Below are 19,867 nucleotides of genomic sequence, written 5' to 3'. Positions count from 1 at the left end.
TTATGTATCCATTGAAGAAAATACATACAAGCATGTCACACATGCAGAATCAAGTGTAAAAGTTAAAGTCATAAAGGCAACAAATACATAGAAGAGAATCATTCTGAAAATTAACACGCACAAATCAAAAAGTACAGTATACCAAACAAGGAAAGGCAGAAACACGTACAGAATACAGATTGGGGGGAAAAAAACAGTCTAGACTCAATAGTCTCACAAAGAAACAGGCCAGCCACGCAAGACACCCAAGAGTCACACTCACTTTCAACAAATTGGAGACGACAGAGATAGGTCAAGACAGACAACCCAGGACTAAAAGGTTAAGGGAACTTGATCTGAAATTCATCCACCCATCAATATGCTAACCTACTTATGCAACTGAGGGTTGAAGGAGGCCTGTGTAACCCTGGAACAAATGAAGACGTTCCAGCCCATCACAGGGCACACTCACTCATAATGGGCCAGAATTCCAAAGTAACAAAATGACCTGAATAGACACGTTCAGGAAAAGTGTGCCACGACACAAAGGTAGCGTCCAAAAACCAATAACTGACAACACAATATCTACAGGTGTTAAATAACAAAGATAGCCATTGCACTACTGTGGCACTAATTCAGATTTCCAAAATTCACACAAGTATTGTTAATGGCCCCAAAGAGAAGTGCTAGCAGAAGGAAGTTGGTGTATTTAATATGGAAAACAATGTACAAATTGAGGACCTAAACTGTCTGTTCACACACACCTATTGACATTACTGTAAGATGAGGCAATTGCCAGTCAGCTACCGCCTGAATAAAAAAATGGTGAGTTCTTTAAGGTTTAGTAAAAGAGAATACCGTACACAAGAAATTATTAAAAGAAAATAAATACAACTTGGCTGTATGTTTCTTATAAGAAACCAGAGAGTACAGGGAGCTGGCATGATATTTAATATATTTACATAATTTAAGAAAACAGGATAAAAAACTGCATAAATATATACAAAAGTCATCAAATGTATAAAGAGAAAAAACATAAAATAACATTTTGATAAGACATAATTGTCTCAAAAAAATATTGACACGATTTGTGACAAAAAAGCCTGCACTATCCTGAGCAACACACTACGACTTCAAGATGAACAGGGATGTGGGAATCACTTCCAAGGGTCAACTGCCCCAAACTTTTTACTTGTAGGGCCCACATCGTACTTGTCACTGAAAAAGAAAATACTCAACTTTAAAAAAAAAAAAAGGTTAATTATTTTGTTTTTCTTAGTGGAGGTTTGCAAATGGCTTGACCACTAATTTCTAGGAATGAGCAGACAAAAAGGCATAATTTATAAAATAACTTTACTTCCCAAATTTTTTTTTTTTTTTTTTTTTAAGTACATGGGAAAAATAACAGCAAAACAGCCAGTGGAAGAACTGGTGTGTGACTGGTGAGGATGGGAATATCTGGGGGATGGGGAAGTTGATGGGCACATTCAGTAGCAAGCCTGAGATTGTTGCAAACAAATGGCTCGAGCTGAAAGTGACCCACACTGAATGAAAGATGGTGCTGCCAAGTACAACGCATAAGGCCAGCAACCACACATGAAAAAACAACAACAAAACATGCAATACAAAATGTTACAAAAACATCATTAATAAATCAAGTTTCCAGGATACGCGCTTATGTAAACTTTGTTTCTGAACTGGGGTAAAAAACAAAAACAAAAACAAAACAAAAAAAAAAAAAACACCGGAAAAGTTATCTAGCAGGATGATTTAGAAATGGGTTTGGGTCATCACCAGGTTGCAGGAAACAATGTGTCATCTAGACAATACAAAGTCAGCAAGATGGTCACCTCTCCATACCCAGCTTTTTGCATCCACAGCAGAGCAGTGTTTTTCTCAACACTGGAATGACTTCTTTAAAACATTCCACAGTAAAGAAATTAAACTAAAATAAACAATATAAAGAGCATCTGCCCTCAAATTGTGTGTATGTGTATGCCCGTATCTAAATGGGCGCAGCATGGCAGTCACATCTCTTTCAAGCAGTGCTGCCCACTTTAACCTCAATGTCGGAGGGACACAAGGCCCCTCACTTTGGCAATCTTTTTTAGTGTTTGCCTCTGGTCTGCAGGCTGCACTGCATCCCTGTCCATCAAGTGGGGGTCAACATCTTGGGCAGAAGTGGATGCCGTGGCTTTCAATGTCTTCTTTATATTTAAAACCTGTTAAAAAAAAAAATAAAGGTAAAAAAGCTTCATATTAAAATTAAACTGAGGGGTTGTGATTTTTGCTTTTATAAATAAAACAGATGCCACACTTCTAACATAGATGAAATAACAGAACAGAATAAGAGCCTCTTTTTTGCCCAAAGGCGTGAAAAAACGGGAAGGTATTTTATTTATTTTTTTTACAGTGCACAACACAAGTTTCACTCCAATTGTTTGCTATTGTAATATAAAAAGGACTCAGAAGAGGAATGTTCTTATCGCTGATGTACCCTATATGTTGGGAGGCTCCTCATACCAAACTGTGCAAAGCTACATTCATATGGCCCTGAAGACATTATGTAGATTATTTTCACAAAACAGTGAATTTTCCTTTAGTGTTTTTGCAACAGAAAGGGTTTTAAAAGAACAATCATGCAAAAACACTTTTACCTCTGCGTCCATTTGCTGTGTTATTCTGATGCTGTTCTCTCTACACTGATCTGCACGGATAACCTGCTGTTCAATGCCTGAAAGCACCACTTCACAGCCACTGCACCTGCAACAAAAGCAGCATGGGGGTCAGTGTAAAAACTGTATTTGTGACTATCAGTAATGATTTTTTTTTTTTTATTTGTTATCACCAAATGTACATTTAACTCACCACTCCTGAAGAGTTTTGACTATGCTGCTTGTGTCTTTTCTTTGGATGTCTCGGCCAATGCAAAGGTCCACTTCCAGAAGCTGGTTGCGTTGATCAAGTTTTCCCTGAAAAATATCTGTATACACGGCTTCAATGATGAGGTCCTCAAGCTCACGCAAATTCTTTACATCAAGGTCTCTCAAAAGCACAGAATAGGGAATGCACTGCTGAAATGAGAATATTTTTAGATGTATATAACACATAGATAAATCTGTACTAAGGAATGACCAGGAAGATCTTTGCATTCCAATTACACCACATCAAAGGGAATATAAAATTCTTTTGGTAGGGGTACAGATAAGTCCAGCTCTGTCATTAGCACATCAGCTATTAAAAGAAATCTACGTTTGCAACCAAGACGTAATACCTTCATCTGAGCTGCCAGACTGACAATAGTTAAATGCTTCAACTTGTTCCTCTGTGCCGCAGATAGCTCTGGGAGGGCTTCCTTGTTGGCTGTAAAGACAGAAAGTAAAAGATTAAGTATTTTCTACAACTATTCAGAGGAGTACCAAAAGATCTAAATCTTTACTTACCTGTGTAGTCAGGGTAAGTGCCATAAGCAAACATGTTCAGCAAACGGTAATATCCAGCATTTGGTCCATCTGAAAGCTGGAAATGAAAAGTACAGCTGTTACAAATCTAAAACACTAATTATGAAACAGTGCTGGTTCCAAGCAGAATTTCTGCAACCATTTCACAAATTAACAAATAATCCAAGTAAGAATTTCAGGTAAAGCTTCACTTCAAACAGATTTTAAACTCAAAGTGTACCCATATCTCACTTATTGATCCCACTCTTTCACCAAACTTAAGTACTGCAACAGAGAAAATGAGATGAACCAATTTTTCAAGTGAAGACCACAGGATAAGGCAGAGTGATCTCGGAAAATGGAGTTTAAGAGTGACATCTAGTGGCCATTCAAGTGAATTAGAACTGTACTATTCAGTGTTAAAAAGGATATACTGCTCTGTATTTGGTATGCTTCAAGTCAAAGTTGTTATTTCTTCACAAACATGGTATATATTCATTTGCCTCACAACATTGTGTTCTAAAATTAAGAATTTTCTATAAATTACAAAAATACATAGCCACTCCTGAAGCTGTATGACGGAAACATTTTGTGAAGGGGTCACCTGGAAAACAAAAGTCTAAAGTATTACTGAATATTTCCATTTTTCAAGTCAAGCACTGTTAAGCATTAATCCATGTCTTAAGTATTGATGCTTTTGTTTGTTCAATCTAAAGACAAGTTAGCTCAGTGTCTGTCTTCTCTTCAACAACATTTCACCCTCAAATGGTGTTTCTTCCCCTCAAAAGACAAATTCAAAGTAAACTGCTTGTGTCACATGCTTAGTATGTTAATTTACTTCATTTTTATGTGAGAACCCCTCACAGGAATGCTAGTAGTATCACACAACAGAATAGAAAATGTATCCTTACTTCTAGAAAAATATTACAATACAATAAATACAATAAAGTGATTATTTCCAGATCACTGTTGTTATCACAAACATGTATCTGAAACACAGAAAGCATGCCTTCTTTTGACACTTCAAAGGGGACATATGTGGTCAGGTTTTTTGGCTTTTACTATCAGGTGGTGCTCTGTGCCCCATTATACAACACTAGGACTGGCTGTGTTAGAACACAATTTTGTTTGACAAATGCGGCCAGAACGCCCCTTTGACACTGGGACCAGGGGAGCAGCCATGGGATGCACACTGCGTTCCCTGGAACACTTGGTGGCAGCCCTCCTGGGTTACATCGGGGCCACAGGTGTGGAACTTCAGGGCTCAGACCTGTTGGGCTCTGTGGCCACCACCCGGAGGAGCTGCATGGCTTAACAAGCCTGTGTGGGCTGGAATGCAGCCACACCCGGAAGTGCAGCCTAATTAGGCCAATTACCACCTAGAGCACTTCCAGGAGGGCTATAAGAAGAGCCTGCAGCCACTACTTGAGGCGCCAGAGTCGGGAGAAGGCCAAAGCTGCCTGTGAGGATTGGAGGAAGAATCGGTGTGGTTTTTGTATTTGTGTTTTTGGGACTGTGCTGTGGCTGGGGGACACAGGGAAGAAGTGCCCTCCAGCTGAAGAAAAATAAATGTGTTCTATTTTTACGTGTGCCTCCGTGTCGAGTCGGGCCCCTATATAGCGCCTTTCACAATATATATATATGTCACAGCCAAAACCCACGATCGGCCAAAGCGGGAAGTGTCTGGCCAAATCGGGAAATGGCCAATGTTGCTGTAAACTGGCCAGCCAATGTTCAATCTTTTCCTTGATTTTAGGGTTTGGCCAGCCAATTTGCAAAATAGCATGGGGTGATCGGCAAAAGTCGGAAGAAAAAAGGCATGAGCAGTGATTTGTTTCACACTTAGTAGTGCAATTGCATTAAGTGTAGCCTTCAGTGATTGGGAAGACGCGACGGTTCGAGTAATTTTTCTTCTGTGCCTACGGATTCCAGTGTGAGCAGTTTCTCGTGCAGAATGGAAAACTCACTTCTGAATCTGCATCTGAAATTAAGCAACTTTGCACCTTGAGCGGACAGTTTTACATCAACACATCGAATTTTGGCCAGGGAGTCCTCGCCACTTCGCGAAATGGCTGGCCAAAGTAGCATATACACTGGTCATTTCTAGTAATTCGGACTTTGGCCACACCTCTCGGGCAAAATGCGAAATGGCCGGCCAATTTGGGAAATGGCAAAACTTCGAGTTTTGGCCGTAACATATCTATCTATCTATATCTATCTCTATATCTACATCTACATCTACAGTTAGGTCCATAAATATTTGGACAGGGACAACTTTTTTCTAATTTTGGTTCTGTACATTACCACAATGAATTTTAAATGAAACAACTCAGATGCAGTTGAAGTGTAGACTTTCAGCATTAATTAAGTGGGGTGAACAAAAAGATTGCCTAAAAATGTGAGGCAACTAAAGCATTTTTTTTTTTAACACAATCCCTTCATTTCAGGGGCTCAAAAGTAATTGGACAATTGACTCAAAGGCTATTTCATGGGCAGGTGTGGGCAAGTCCGTCGTTATGTCATTATCAATTAAGCAGATAAAAGGCCTGGAGTTGATCTGAGGTGTGGTGCTTGCATGTGGAAGATTTTGCTGTGAAAAGACAACATGCGGTCAAAGGAGCTCTCCATGCAGGTGAAAGATGCCATCCTTAAGCTGCGAAAACAGAAAAAACCCATCCGAGAAATTGCTACAATATTACGAGTGGCAAAATCTACAGTTTGGTACATCCTGAGAAAGAAAGCAAGCACTGGTGAACTCAGCAAAGCAAAAAGACCTGGGGCCTCATGTATAAACGGTGCGTACGCACAGAAATGTTGCGTACGAACCTTTCCACGCTCAAATCGCGATGTATAAAACCTAAACTTGGCGTAAAGCCACGTACATTTCAATGGTAACTCATACCTTGGCGTACGCAATTTCTCCGATCGGTTTTGCAGACTGGCGGCACCCAGCGTCAAAGCAGTGCTACTGTTCCTGTGTGATCACCTTTCTTTCTTAGATCCACATTCCTGACGCTGCTTTATAAATACACTGAAACTAACTGCATATTGTGTATTAGTGTAATGCATCTGATTGTAATTAACCTGCAGCAATATAATGGTCCAGGGAATAGCCATAGTATTCCAAATACCATAACTGCTTTAGTGTTGTAACTCTCACTGCATCTTCTTCTTCTTTCAGCTGCTCCCGTTAAGGGTTGCCACAGCAGATCATCTTTTTCCATATTACTCTCGCTGCACTACTCGGAGTATTTATATCACTGTATCTGAGTGGGGAATCACAGCAGCAGCTGAAATATCGGTATACAGCATGAAGCAGATGCTGCCTGAGCCATGGCAAAACGCTTTATAGAGACTTCCCAGTACGGACTTCGCGGTTTAGAAAAGGTTTCATCCCAAGAACTCTAAACGCACTCAATCAGTCCATCAAGTGCTCCTTATATAACTGTTTACTTATAAGTACAATCACCTCACTGTAAACTTGCACTACAGTTATAATATTGCACAACCTGCGCCACTTTATAAAGTGCGTATTTACATATGATGACGGTATTCATTTTTAAGATGAAATGCAGCAAAATATGTTGATATTATATAGATAAAACTAACTTCATTTAAATAATCTGTATTGTTAATAATTAAACATGTGAGGACACGGTGCCGCAGCGCTAGCTAGCTCAGGGATTGTTCCTGCATTGCGTTGTATTCTTGCACTGACGCGACACGGGAAAGATAGACGGATAGAATAAACAAACATGTACTACGAAGATATTTCGATGTTCCTTAAAAGTTTTGAAGAATCGGCGTTCTAAGCTTACAGATGGCTTAACGTCTATTACAGAGCTGATTGTGTGGCGATTGGTCATTTGGAGAAAGAAAAGTAAGGACAGGAATTGGAGGTTAGTACATTTGAAAGAGACAGTACTTCTGTATTAAATTATTTCATCGAAGGTCGCACATGGCGCAGCAAGCCTCTTGCGTGAGATATGAACAATCACTGCGCCACCGTGTTCCCATGTTTAATAACATGCTTTCATTCCTATCATCATGAAAATGATATCACGTATACATGTCAGTATTTTAATTATTCAGAGAGCTGTAATATCTCGAATGAAATGGATTCTGTGTCGGAGAAAGAGAAAGAACGGAAGCACGTAGTGATTCATATACATAGAGCACATAGAAGATCAAATACAGAACAAAGCATTTAACGTGCTACTTGAGAAACTAGTAAAATAAACGATTTTAAAATGAAGTTTATGATGTTCTATTTTAATGGCAAAATAAACTACGTGAAATTTCGAGATTAAAGTTGACATTTCGTGCTTTTTTCCCCACTGTGTGCCTATTTTTTTTTCTCTGTACCCTGATAAGCTTTCATATGACACTCAGACGGTGGGCTACGACTCGCCTTTTCACGGCGACTTTGATATGTGATTTCTTTTTTATTTCGGGCACTGTGCGACTTTGTGAAGTTGAGCCTTCGAGTTTCTCCGACACTCTGTCACTCGATCAACTTTCTTTTGTTGATTATACCACTGCTTAAACCAACAAATAGTACGTTTTTCCTTTTCCTCCACTTGGTATTCGCTGAAATTCTTATATTTTCCCCGTGCTTTTCCCATTGTCTTTTCACAGAAGGCTATTTATATTGATTTGCATATTGAAAGAGGCGTAATTCTGGGAGGAGTTGGGGCGGGACAGAAGGCGCGTGCACGTGCGTTACTTTTCACGTCGATCGGGATTTATGTAGTGGAAGAACGTGAAAGTATGCGTGCGCACAGATTCCTGCATCTGGATTTTTCTGTGCGTACGCACAATCCCGCTTTTGTGCTTACGCCATGTTATAGTGTGAGTTCTACGCACGGCATTATACATGAGGCCCCTGGACTTCCACGGAAGACAACAGTGGTGGATGATCGCAGAATCATTTCCATGGTGAAGAGAAACCCCTTCACAACAGCCAACCAAGTGAACGACACTCTCCAGGGGGTAGGCGCATCGATATCCAAGTCTACCATAAAGAGAAGACTGCATGAAAGTAAATACAGAGGGTGCACTGCAAGGTGCAAGCCACTCATAAGCCTCAAGAATAGAAAGGCTAGATTGGACTTGGCTAAAGAACATCTAAAAAAGCCAGCACAGTTCTGGAAAAACATTCTTTGGAGAGATGAAACCAAGATCAACCTCTACCAGAATGATGGCAAGAAAAAAGTATGGAGAAGGCGTGGAACAGCTCATTACCCAAAGCATACCACATCATCTGTAAAACACGGTGGAGGCAGTGTGATGGCTTGGGCGTGCATGGCTGCCAGTGGCACTGGGACACTAGTGTTTATTGATGATGTGACACAGGACAAAAGCGGCCAAATTAATTCTGAGGTGTTCAAAGACATACTGTCTGCTCAAATCCAGCTAAATGCAGTCAAATTGATTGGGTGGCGTTTCATGATACAGATGGACAATGACCCAAAACATACAGCCAAAGCAACCCAGGAGTTTCTTAAAGCAAAGAAGTGGAAAATTCTTGAATGGCCAAGTCAGTCACCTGATCTTAACCCAATTGAGCATACATTTCACTTGTTGAAGACTAAACTTCAGACAGAAAGGCCCACAAACAAACAGCAACTGAAAGCCACTGCAGTAAAGGCCTGGCAGAGCATTAAAAAGGAGAAAACCCAGCATCTGGTGATGTCCATGAGTTCAAGACTTCAGGCTGTCATTGCCAGCAAAGAGTTTTCAACCAAGTATTAGAAATGAACATTTTATTTCCAGTTATTTAATTTGTCCAATTACTTTTGAAGCCCTAAAATGAAGGGCTTGTGTTAAAAAAATGTTGCCTTTAGTTGCCTCACATTTTTATGCAATTGTTTTGTTCACCCCACTGAATTAAAGCTGAAAGTCTGCACTTCAACTGAATCTGAGTTGTTTCATTTAAAATTCATTGTGGTAATGTACAGAACCAAAATTAGAAAAAAAATTGTCTCTGTCCAAATATTTATGGACCCAACTGTATGTGTATAATATATATATATATATATATATATATATATATATATATAAAATCCTAAGCCTAAAAGTGCAACGATTTTGTGCAATGATTTTATGTGACATTTTTATCATACTCAAATTGGCTTATTTTAAAACCTACATATATATGTTTGGTATCATTCTTTTCAGAATTTATCGAACTTTAAGGTGATGTTAGATTTTCAGATTCTTATTCCGTTTTTAAATTATAAACAAAAAAAAAACATTAAGAACTCAAGTCCCTCAAGACGAGACTTTGTGCCAAGAGATTTAACCACACCCGGGGCCAGAAATAAATGACAAATAGTAGGACAGCTGCTGTACAGGCTTTTAAATGATCAAAGCGCCACGCGAGATGCAGATCACACGGCATGGCAGCAAGCCAGCAGCTAATTTAGCAAAGAGGAGGTATAAAAAAAAAAAAAAAAAAAAAATTTGTTTCCCATTGTATCACCATTTAAGAGGGGGTTTCGGAGAAGCGACCACATCTCCTTGGGGTGCGTTCAGCTCCCCTCTTCACAACGGGAGCTGCAGAGATGCGAAGTGGCTGGTACGTAGCACAGGCCGGAGGGTTTGGTTTGGTATATACATACACACACACACACACAACCCATGTTGGTGAAGAAATATCTGACTTGAAGATGCCAAACTTATTCTTTAATGTGACAAAATATTTAATCTAAAATAGAAGCCACATTTCCTTTTTAATGCAAATAACACCGTTAGTTGAAAGAAACAGATCTTTGCAAGTAGTTGTTCACTTACCTGAACAATTTCTGATGCATTATGTTTTGGGCAATTCACTATATAGAGAGTATTTACGCTGCCCCAGCTTCTCAATCAGTAATTAAAACCGTTGTAAAGCAACTACATATGTTAATGATGAACAAGTGAAAATATGATAACATCACCTATTAAGGCGATTCACTTTTAACCACTGAAATTGCAACTACCTAAACATATTAGAGGCTTATTTATTTCGACTGGAAATTGAACTGTGTTTAAACATTTACTAAATTTATTGCTATAGAGGCACACCTCATAATTCATTTAACTTGAGCACTATATTGCCAAAACACATTTGGTGTGTTTCAAACATCTGCTTTCTCATCTCCTGTCTGTACATGCTTAACAATGTGTTTCAGAAATAAGTAAAATGGTTGGCAGGACTGCTGCTGTATGTTCTGGAAAATAATTTGATTGAACTCTAATTTGCTCTAATAACTGAATACTTGTGTTAAGATTCAGCATTCAGATGGGTCAAAAAAGTATTTTTGAAATTTAAGCAATTAATATAACAATTACTTGAACAAAATGGCAAAAAGCAGGGAAAAGAGAGAAGTATATTCTCTTTTCATGATCCAAGGATCAGCCTGCAGGTTTAAATATCTTTAGGTACATTTACTGCAATGAAATTAATGGAGTCATTTAATAAAATAATTATGAACAATCTGTGTTAGCCAATACAAAATACACACTGTCAACATATTTAGATATATATGATACACTAACCTCCTGCACACAAGGCAACTCCAATAACTCCCCAAAAACATAGACCCCAGGGGCCTCCAGCACCTGGCTAATCAGTGCAGTCAGTGCTGCTCCCTTTGCACTCTTTGCTAGGAGAATAAACTGCTCCAGAGGATTGTTTGGAGGCTTCTGTTCCCCTGCCATCTTGAGGAACTCTGGTTGGAAAAAAATAATTTTTTTTTGAGTCCAAAGCATAAAAGCAAAAGAAGATTAACAGCTGGACAGCAACTCAACTGTGTCACAAATCACAGTTTCCTCTAATGGCTGATATGTGCTGTACATAAACACAAGTGTACTCACAAACTGTTACCTATTTACTCATGATCCTATATACACACAATACACATTTGCACCACACTGTCATTAATTGTAATTCAGTACTAATTTAAGAGTTTAAATGCATTTAAAATACAACTTTACACATACAAGATATCTAAATGTGACTGATCCTGCTAAAGACTGATTTCCTGTTAAATTTTGCTTTAGACCTTGTACCATACCCAGAAATACTGAGATAAGCACCTACTCCACACAATCCTAAATGGGACAAGCAAGATGGAAAATAGATGAGGGAAAAAAAAGTTTCAAACACTAATATTCAGTTTCTCAAAATTTGCTTCAGCATTTAATGTATTGTGTGCCCAATGAAATGTGGCATTGGGCAATAGTGTTCAAATATAAAATTTGTTTTTCTTCTTTGTTTTCAGTTTGTAAACAAACTGTACAATGTCAACAGCAATCAAAAATATTTAAAACAATGGGACATTTCCACATACATCGTAAAATCCTATATGTACTCTGAAATGATTTTCTTTGTCATTAACGTACTATAAAGAAGACAACAGTCTTTTTTCTGACTACCCAAAAATCTACAGCTATTAAATACACCACTAGACAGCACTTAAATTAAGCCTGAGATTAGGCCTAAGATCAATGCAAGAATGCCAGGAATACATCTATACCAGCTTTAAACCATATGTCCATCAAAACAGAACATTAAGGTCTGAAATTTGGTAGGTTAATGAATTAACTATTTCTATACAAATTTTATGCATGTTTTATTTCCATCTCCCCAAAGATCTAATTTAATGTCACAGTTGGTGTTTGTGTATACTTTTGTAAACATGTTACTGAATTAATATCAAATACTATTAAGTAACATGTTCCCTTGTTGTCATACTAAATGATAGGAACTGAAAAGGTGATGTGAAGTGCTGAGCGAATAGTTTTACAGTTCTAACATGAATTATTGAAGAATGCATCTATCCAATATGCATATGAGAGCGCTGATGAAATTGTTATAAATACTGAGGGGAAACACTGAAGTTCTTATATACATTATGCTGGTTGAACCCTGGTCCATTCTGAAACCATATGGTGTGTGTATATGGGTATGCCTTTTTTAAAAAAAAAAAAAATTCTAAAAATTCAAATATTATGTAAAACAAATGTATCTGAACTAATCCTCTATGATTGGGAGCTGCAGTGTGCACAAATGCATGTCACGCAAAAGACCGATGCCAGTGGTCATTCATGCCTTGTTCAAAATGCTAGTGAAATCTCCCAACCAGAAAGTTTTTATTGAATTAATTGGGTTAGGAAAATGGCTGAAAATAAATTGTGTTTTTACATATTACTTCCATCTGTGTATACAGCTAAAACATGAATACAAAATTGGTTTTAAGCACATCAGGTGTTTTCATTTCTTAATAAACATTAATGCTTTATAGATGTCAACTGACATTGCTCTTGGTCATCCTTTAACGTTTTTATAGTTAACGTTAGTTTTTTTTTTTACTGAGCAATGGGTGTCTGATATTTCTTTTAAGCCTATTGGGCATTATATACAAGACACTATACCTACCCAATCTTCAAATCAGACACAGCAGTGCTTTTTTTTTTTTAGCAAATGACTGTAGCATATTCAAGAAGGAATAATCAAAATTTGTTTTTCACATAGAAACATGAACTTCACAATACTGAGAACACTGATGTTCCCGTGAAACTAATTAATATTATAAAATAGCAACATGAGCTAATACATAAATGGTACACAGGACCACTTTAACTGAATCAGCTTTTGCAGTAAGCTGGGTACATCAAAGGAAGGATCTAAAGATTTGTGAATTTCCCCTTGGGGATTAATAAAGTATCTATCTAAAGCAAAACTAATGTGAATATTCTCTTTTGCCTGCAGCTAATCAATCATATTTTAAGTCTGAATTACTGCACTGGACATAAACATTAATAAGCACAAGTAATTTTAATTTTGCTTTTGGAAACACTGTTCTTTGTAAAGACACTTGTTGTGCATATGTAAATATTTTCTATACACACCTTTTTCCCACTGAACATATTTTTGGGGTTTGTATAAATGGTTAGCTCCTATCATGTCTGGTAGGCCCCACATATTCGGAAAATGAATGGGTGAATGGATAATTGATATTAACCTTACAATTCATAAGTTCCTAGCCAAACTACATGCAAGCTTGGGTTTGTTCATGTGTTTGAGGTATTATGTCTTGTATTGCTTCATTTATATATAATTGAAAGAAATGAAAATGTCATTTTAGTCTCTACATAAAGAACACACTTAAAACACAATTCTGGCAATATCTACATGCGTTTCGTGTCCAAATATGTACTTTCCACTTATTGTACAACATGATTTACTTTATTAGCTGTATAATAAAATACTGCAAGTAACTTGTGCCAATACAAGCTCGTTTGAAATAAGAGAATGTAATTCAGTTTACGAAATATGTTTTGCTGGCAGGACATGTACACAAAAATGTCATCGTTTAGAAATGAAATGAAAAACAAAAAGTGGTGGGTAACTAGTCACAAAACACATTTTCCACCGCTCATTTTTCTCTTTTCTCTTACACGCTGAAACAGATGGCCGCTCTCACACATTCGTAGACTTACACTTTACCGCTTCTCACACAGCAAGCAAAACGTTTCGCGCTAATAATACCCACCTCGCGCTCGGAGTGGGAACCGACACCCAAGAGAGCCTCGCAGATACGACGGAGACTCGGTTCGGCTTCTCTTCTCGTAGGCGGAGAGACACTACACGACTTCAGTCAGCCATGATGTTCTTCTAAAGAATTTCTTCCGGTAGCCGCGCGTCTCCTCAGCTAACCAACCCGAGTGGAATGATGAACTTCATCAATAATTAGTTCCGGCTCCGTAGAGACTGTTGATGTCATTTCAAACGGCGAAGTTCGGATCACACAATTACTGAGGCGGTTTTGTTTTTAGTGACAACTCACTGCATGAGTTGCTGCTTACACCAGATGGATATTTCATAATTCACTTGATCCTGTTTAATTGGTTATTGTTAAATTGTTCTCTTTCTTTCAACAAATGTTAGAATAAAGTTGAGATATATGTAATAGGACTAGTAAGGCTTTCGTTATGTAAACTATTACATTTTGCACATATTTAGAAAAATCCAGCCCAAACTGGAACTTTCGCAGAGATAGGCTCAAAATATCGCAATCCGTTTGTCGACTTCTACTGTCTCGCGTGAACATATATTTACCACTTTCTTAGGCTATATTCGGTCCAATGTTGTATTGAAAATGGTTGGCGCATTCGGTTTACAGATTTCACACTGTTTACATTTTTTCCGCTGTCTTTTTGGATGGACGTAAGGATGGGTCGATCCTTCACATTTTTCCTTCAACTGTTTACATTTTTTCCGCTGTCTTTTTGGATGGACGTAAGGATGGGTCGATCCTTCACATTTTTCCTTCAAAATGCGCGTTGCATGACGCCAATTGTACCTAATTTGCATACAAGGGGCGTGTCCATGTGCTAAAGAGGGCGTGGGAACACGTATTGCGTCACTTTCGAAACCGCCTAATCCGGCAACATTTACAGCTCTGACTTCTGTCACTGTGCCGTTTAATTTGGAGGGCGGCTTCGCGGCACAGTGGGCGGGTTCAGACATTTTGCAGGTGTGACAACGTGGTCATATTCAAATCATTTTACTGTAGAGGGATAGGCGAAGTTTTCCAATTTTCGCGTTTTAATTTGAACTAAACAGGGTTATTGATTTTAATATATCCACGTTTTTTGGTGCTGTATGTTTTTGTAATCACTAATATCTTTGTAAAGTACGGCATAACTCTGAAAGTGACTTTCCTGTGTGTATTTTTTTATTTCTGTCTACAAGATTTACTTGGTATCTCAGCCAATAACGCCTAAATTTGTAATATTAATTCATAAAACCATATCTGTTGTGTTCTTTAGACTAATGAAGCAGTATTATTTGAAAATAATTTCCATGAACCTGCCGCAGCATTTTAAATTCTAATTAAAAACGCCTGGTCTTTCTATAAGGCTATGTTAATATAACCGATAGAAAACTACGTATGCCGAAATGAACACAGCGATTATATGCAAATTAGGTATAGAAGAAGAGTTTGAAGTGAGTGCGAGATTACTTTGGGGTCAACATTCAATCTATTATTGTTTATACTAATCTTTGACGGATCAACACGGTATTGTGAGCGTGTGAGGTAAGTGCTTTTGCAGATGACCTTGACTTGTGCAAAGATACAAGGTAGAAGCTACAAATGAAGTTAGAGAAACGGAGAGATAGTCTGCAGTTCAAGGTCAAGTTAATTGTCAGTGGACATAGTACAGTAACATTCTTTCTTGCCTGTATTCTCAGAATAGTTGACAATTATACAGAGTTTGCTCCCTTTCCCATGTCTCCTCAGATTTTCCTCTGAGTTTATTGTGTTTTCTATCACCCACATAAAAACTGTGAATTTTATTTTAACTGGCAACTTGAAATTGGCTTTGTAGGAGTGAATGTGCCTTGCAATGAATTGATGTTCCACGTGTGGTTTTTCTCACTTTGTGTATAATGCTGCAACTTCTTGTAATCCTGAAATAGATACATTGATTAGATAGTGTATCTTAAACTGTATAGCAGTAACATAATTGTTTCATTTGAGTTACTCAGTTAAGGCATCTTAAACCGTCTTGGTTCTGCAGTTACAGTATGTCTAGTATTGTTTTGGTGCCCCATCTAGGTTTGTCTCTTGCCTTGCAACTGATACTTAAGAATAATATCAGGTTCTCTGTGACTCAGGTTCAGTGAATTAATGTGTAAATATATGCACAGATATAAAATAATTATAATAATCAGTAATTATGAAAAAGTGGACATCTGCACTTTTATTATGTAGTAATTCACCATATCTCCTGAATAATTTGTTGTAAATCTAAAAAGGTTGTTTGTTATTACATGATACAGATTAGGTGCCAATGAAGACATCTCAGTGCTTGAAGATCAAGAATGGCCATAATGGACGATACCTGTACTGCCAACATGGACCCATTTATCAAAGGGGTAGATATACTTTGCGATTCGTTGTATTCATTAGGGATGAAAAATTGTCAGTGGTATTTTGCAGTCAACTGGTAAAGTTCTTTTGTCACTGGTGATTAGGAATTGGCAGTTCAACAAATACCTATAATGTTACAAAGTTAAATGAAAATTCTGAAGCTAAAACATGTAAGTGAAACAAATATTGTATTATTCTGCTACATTTCTTGTGTCCTAAAGACTACTATCAATAAGGGAGGATTATGAGGTGGATTGGGCAATATGTATACAATCATTATACAGAAGGTCAGAATTAGTTTAACTTATTCTTATACTCCTAATGATGAATCATGTTGTTTCTTTTGTATAAAGATATTTCAGACAATAGAAAAATATAGCAAGCAAGATGAAGACTGAAATATGTAGATTAAGGTGTCTTGAGATTTGTTTAATCCAGCCATCTATCCATTTCCTAATATTTTTAATCCAACATGGAACCTATTATGGAAGGAGGAAAACAAGAGTATATAGAGAAAAACCTCACACAATCATGGGAAGAATATGCATACTCCATAGAAATGTGGTGAAAGGGCCAGGATCCAAACTGTCTCCTGGAGCTGCAAAATACCAATTCTAACCACTGCACCACCTCAAAAATAATTCATTGTCTTTGACTGTCGCTTGGGTGAGCTGTACATTAGCAAAAAGAAACAGATTAACACAATCAAGATTTATGCAACACTTCCAAAATCAGTAGCTGAGGAAGAAGGTCACTGTGAGGTTTGGGATTAGAGGAGAAGAAATAGACCATGCAGCTATTTAATGATGAGTCAAGAAACAATTTAAATATTTTAGTTTCATATTACATTTAGGAAGATTTTGAGAACTTTTATTGACGAGAATACTTTAATACTGATACAGTATACATTGTTGATTCCTGTCTTGTAGCACTAATATATGAATGGAATGCTAAATTAAATAAAAAACAGTTATCTGTATTATTTACATCTCTGAATCTGGTGGTCTCTAAAACACAAGGAAGAATTTGAATTTAGCACTGAAGAAGATATCAACACTTTGATTCATAATGAACTTGCCTGCTTCTTTATGTGATTGATGAAAGTGTCAGAGAGGCATTTTTATATGCAATAATGATTGAAGTTCAGCAAAATCCATTTCTGTCTTGATACCACTCTTTTATGTCCCTGATCATTTGCATATTTGTCCATGCTCTTCTCCTATGGTGGACCAACAAATAGTTGCTATAATGTAAGTGAAAATTTAACTACTTTCACAAATCAATACTTCTTTTAAATTTAAGGAAAATAGTTAATGTGTTTAAACATGTTTGTAGTATAAGTGCATTTAAGAAATACTCCCAAAGGCCATTTGCTTACAGTGGAAGTATTACTGAGCACATGTAAAATATCACTATCTCTGAGGAATTTACATGTTCTCCCCATGCCTTAGGGAAACAAAGAATTTTGCTCCTCCTCCTACTTGTACATGAAAAGACATGAGGAGACATCTCATAAGTCTGGAATGACTCTAGCAACATGACAGTGAATTTGGCTTAATGCAGAGTTTTCTCTGGTCACTAGATGTGAATCCAGTTGAGCATCCCCATGGTATGGCTCAATAAGAATACAGGTCCATCAACAGGTCCTTTATCATCTTTAACAACTGCATACATAAATGCAAATTCCCAGCAGGATTAAAAAAAAAAGTGTGAAAAAGTAATCTCAAAAATGTTTCAGATACAGGCTAATTACAGAGAACATTAATGCTCCACCACAGTTAAATCTTACATTTATAATAATTTACCATCATTCTGTTGAAATTGTTAGACTAATGCTGAACAGTTTATTTAAAAATCATCAGCAAAGATTATAAGTAGGACTAAAGAGCAATGACTATGTAAATTTAGATCTTACATCATTATGCTGTTACAGTTTTTTTTAGAGCACTTTTAAAATCCTTATTTTAACAGGTATAGTCATAAAACACTTTGGTCTGACTGATCTTACCTTAAAGAACTTATTAATGTCGGTACTCCACAGTGTACACTGTAATATCAAGGCGCAGGTCTTCTTCAGATTCCTATGACAAATAAAACTAGTGCAGGAATCAGAGCCTTCAGCTATAAAAGCTGCAAACTCTAGAATGATCTACTTGCTAGTATTAAGGAGGTTTTGCCAGTTCAACAATTAAACCAAGGCTGAAGACGTATTATTTAAGCATCATAGAGCTAATTCAGGGGCTGTTTATTTTGTTTTTTTTTTACAATTATGGAAGTCATTGGAATTGCCAGTTGAAGAGTTCTTACCATTCGCTTCCTCTCTTCAGTGCCCGCAATGACCCTGCTCCACACGTTGAAATGAGATCCTATAGCTGGTTTGTCATCACTAATAAAAGATACAATATCACATCTTTATTATATTACAGCAAAATCATTGACATCTCCTTGCACTAAAGTACATTGCAGAATCCAATGATGCTATAGATTTTAAAAGTTTACAGCAATGCCATTTTGTTTTCATATTGTTGCCACAATTTTGTTGAGGGGTTGCTATACTGCAGTGACCTTTTGCTAGAGGGCGTGGTCACATAAGTCACGTAATGACATCATCAGCTTGACCATATAAAAGGTCAGCATGGTGAAAAACACTTTTTCCAAGATTTTTTTTAAAGTGTGTGTTGTTAAGGAATTTTTGCTTCATATTAAAAATGTTGCCTTTGGCATGGTCATTTGTTTTTTATATTTTGACCCAATGCTATGTGTGTTTACTATGATTTTTTTCTCTTCTATGTCCTGGCCATTTTGCATTAAAAAAAAAATCCCTGCCTTGTCTTTATGACAGAACACAGGTAGGGTCTGGATGACCATGTGAGGCCTAACATTTGAAAATATAACATTTTCAACCTCCAGAAAAGTCATTAGGAAGAGGAATATAATTTGAAATATCAAAAAGGGCACAATAATATATATTATATGTGTTATAGAATATTTAATGTTTTATTTAAGTATTGTGCTGTTTCAAAAGCCAGTAAAGTGATTATAAAAATTAGACTACGTATACAAAATATTCAGTTCTACTCTTGATTTTACATACCCCTGGTAGAATTTGTAAGATGTTCAGTGTTTTTGTAAAACATGACTGATCATGCAAAATTCATTTCTTTTATTTAGTAATAGTACACAGATGAAGCTATTTGTTTTCAAAGAGTTTTATGTTGATTATATTAATCATCCATCCATCCATTTTCCAACCCGCTGAATCTGAACACAGGGTCATGGGGGTCTGCTGGAGCCAATCCCAGCCAACACAGGGCACAAGGCAGGAACCAATCCTGGGCAGGGTGCCAACCCACCGCAGGATTATATTAATCATAATAATAAAAAATAATACATTATGTAAATATTATTTATAGTCAAGTTTCTTTGAACCTTTCTTTGGCTCTTTAGTCCTGTTTTTCAGGGACTGGGATCCTCTCCACCCTGGTACAACCCATGAAAAGTATGGCAGAGTTCCTTCCTTAG

General features: G+C 37.2%; 1 protein-coding gene across 2 annotated transcripts; it reads right to left on the bottom strand.

The window, feature by feature from the left end:
- Positions 1-590: 590 nt before the first annotated feature.
- On the bottom strand, positions 591-14,629 carry LOC114646692 (COP9 signalosome complex subunit 7b-like). 2 transcript variants are annotated; one of them, XM_028795007.2, is made up of 7 exons: positions 13,961-14,629; positions 10,962-11,134; positions 3,423-3,498; positions 3,254-3,342; positions 2,848-3,050; positions 2,637-2,742; positions 591-2,201 (listed from the first exon to the last, which is right to left on the bottom strand). In XM_028795007.2, exons 2-7 carry the CDS (start codon positions 11,121-11,123, stop codon positions 2,043-2,045), a joined length of 795 nt encoding a protein of 264 aa, XP_028650840.1. In that variant the 5' UTR covers positions 11,124-11,134; positions 13,961-14,629; the 3' UTR covers positions 591-2,042. The 2 variants fall into 2 exon arrangements, with proteins under 2 accessions (XP_028650840.1, XP_028650839.1); XM_028795006.2 differs by having other exon boundaries at positions 592-2,201; positions 2,848-3,053; positions 13,961-14,290.
- Positions 14,630-19,867: the final 5,238 nt, after the last annotated feature.

The sequence above is a fragment of the Erpetoichthys calabaricus genome, chromosome 2 (assembly GCF_900747795.2).
Source record: "Erpetoichthys calabaricus chromosome 2, fErpCal1.3, whole genome shotgun sequence".
Taxonomy (NCBI): Eukaryota; Metazoa; Chordata; class Cladistia; order Polypteriformes; family Polypteridae; genus Erpetoichthys; species Erpetoichthys calabaricus.
This window is presented reverse-complemented; position numbering and strand designations above follow the sequence as displayed.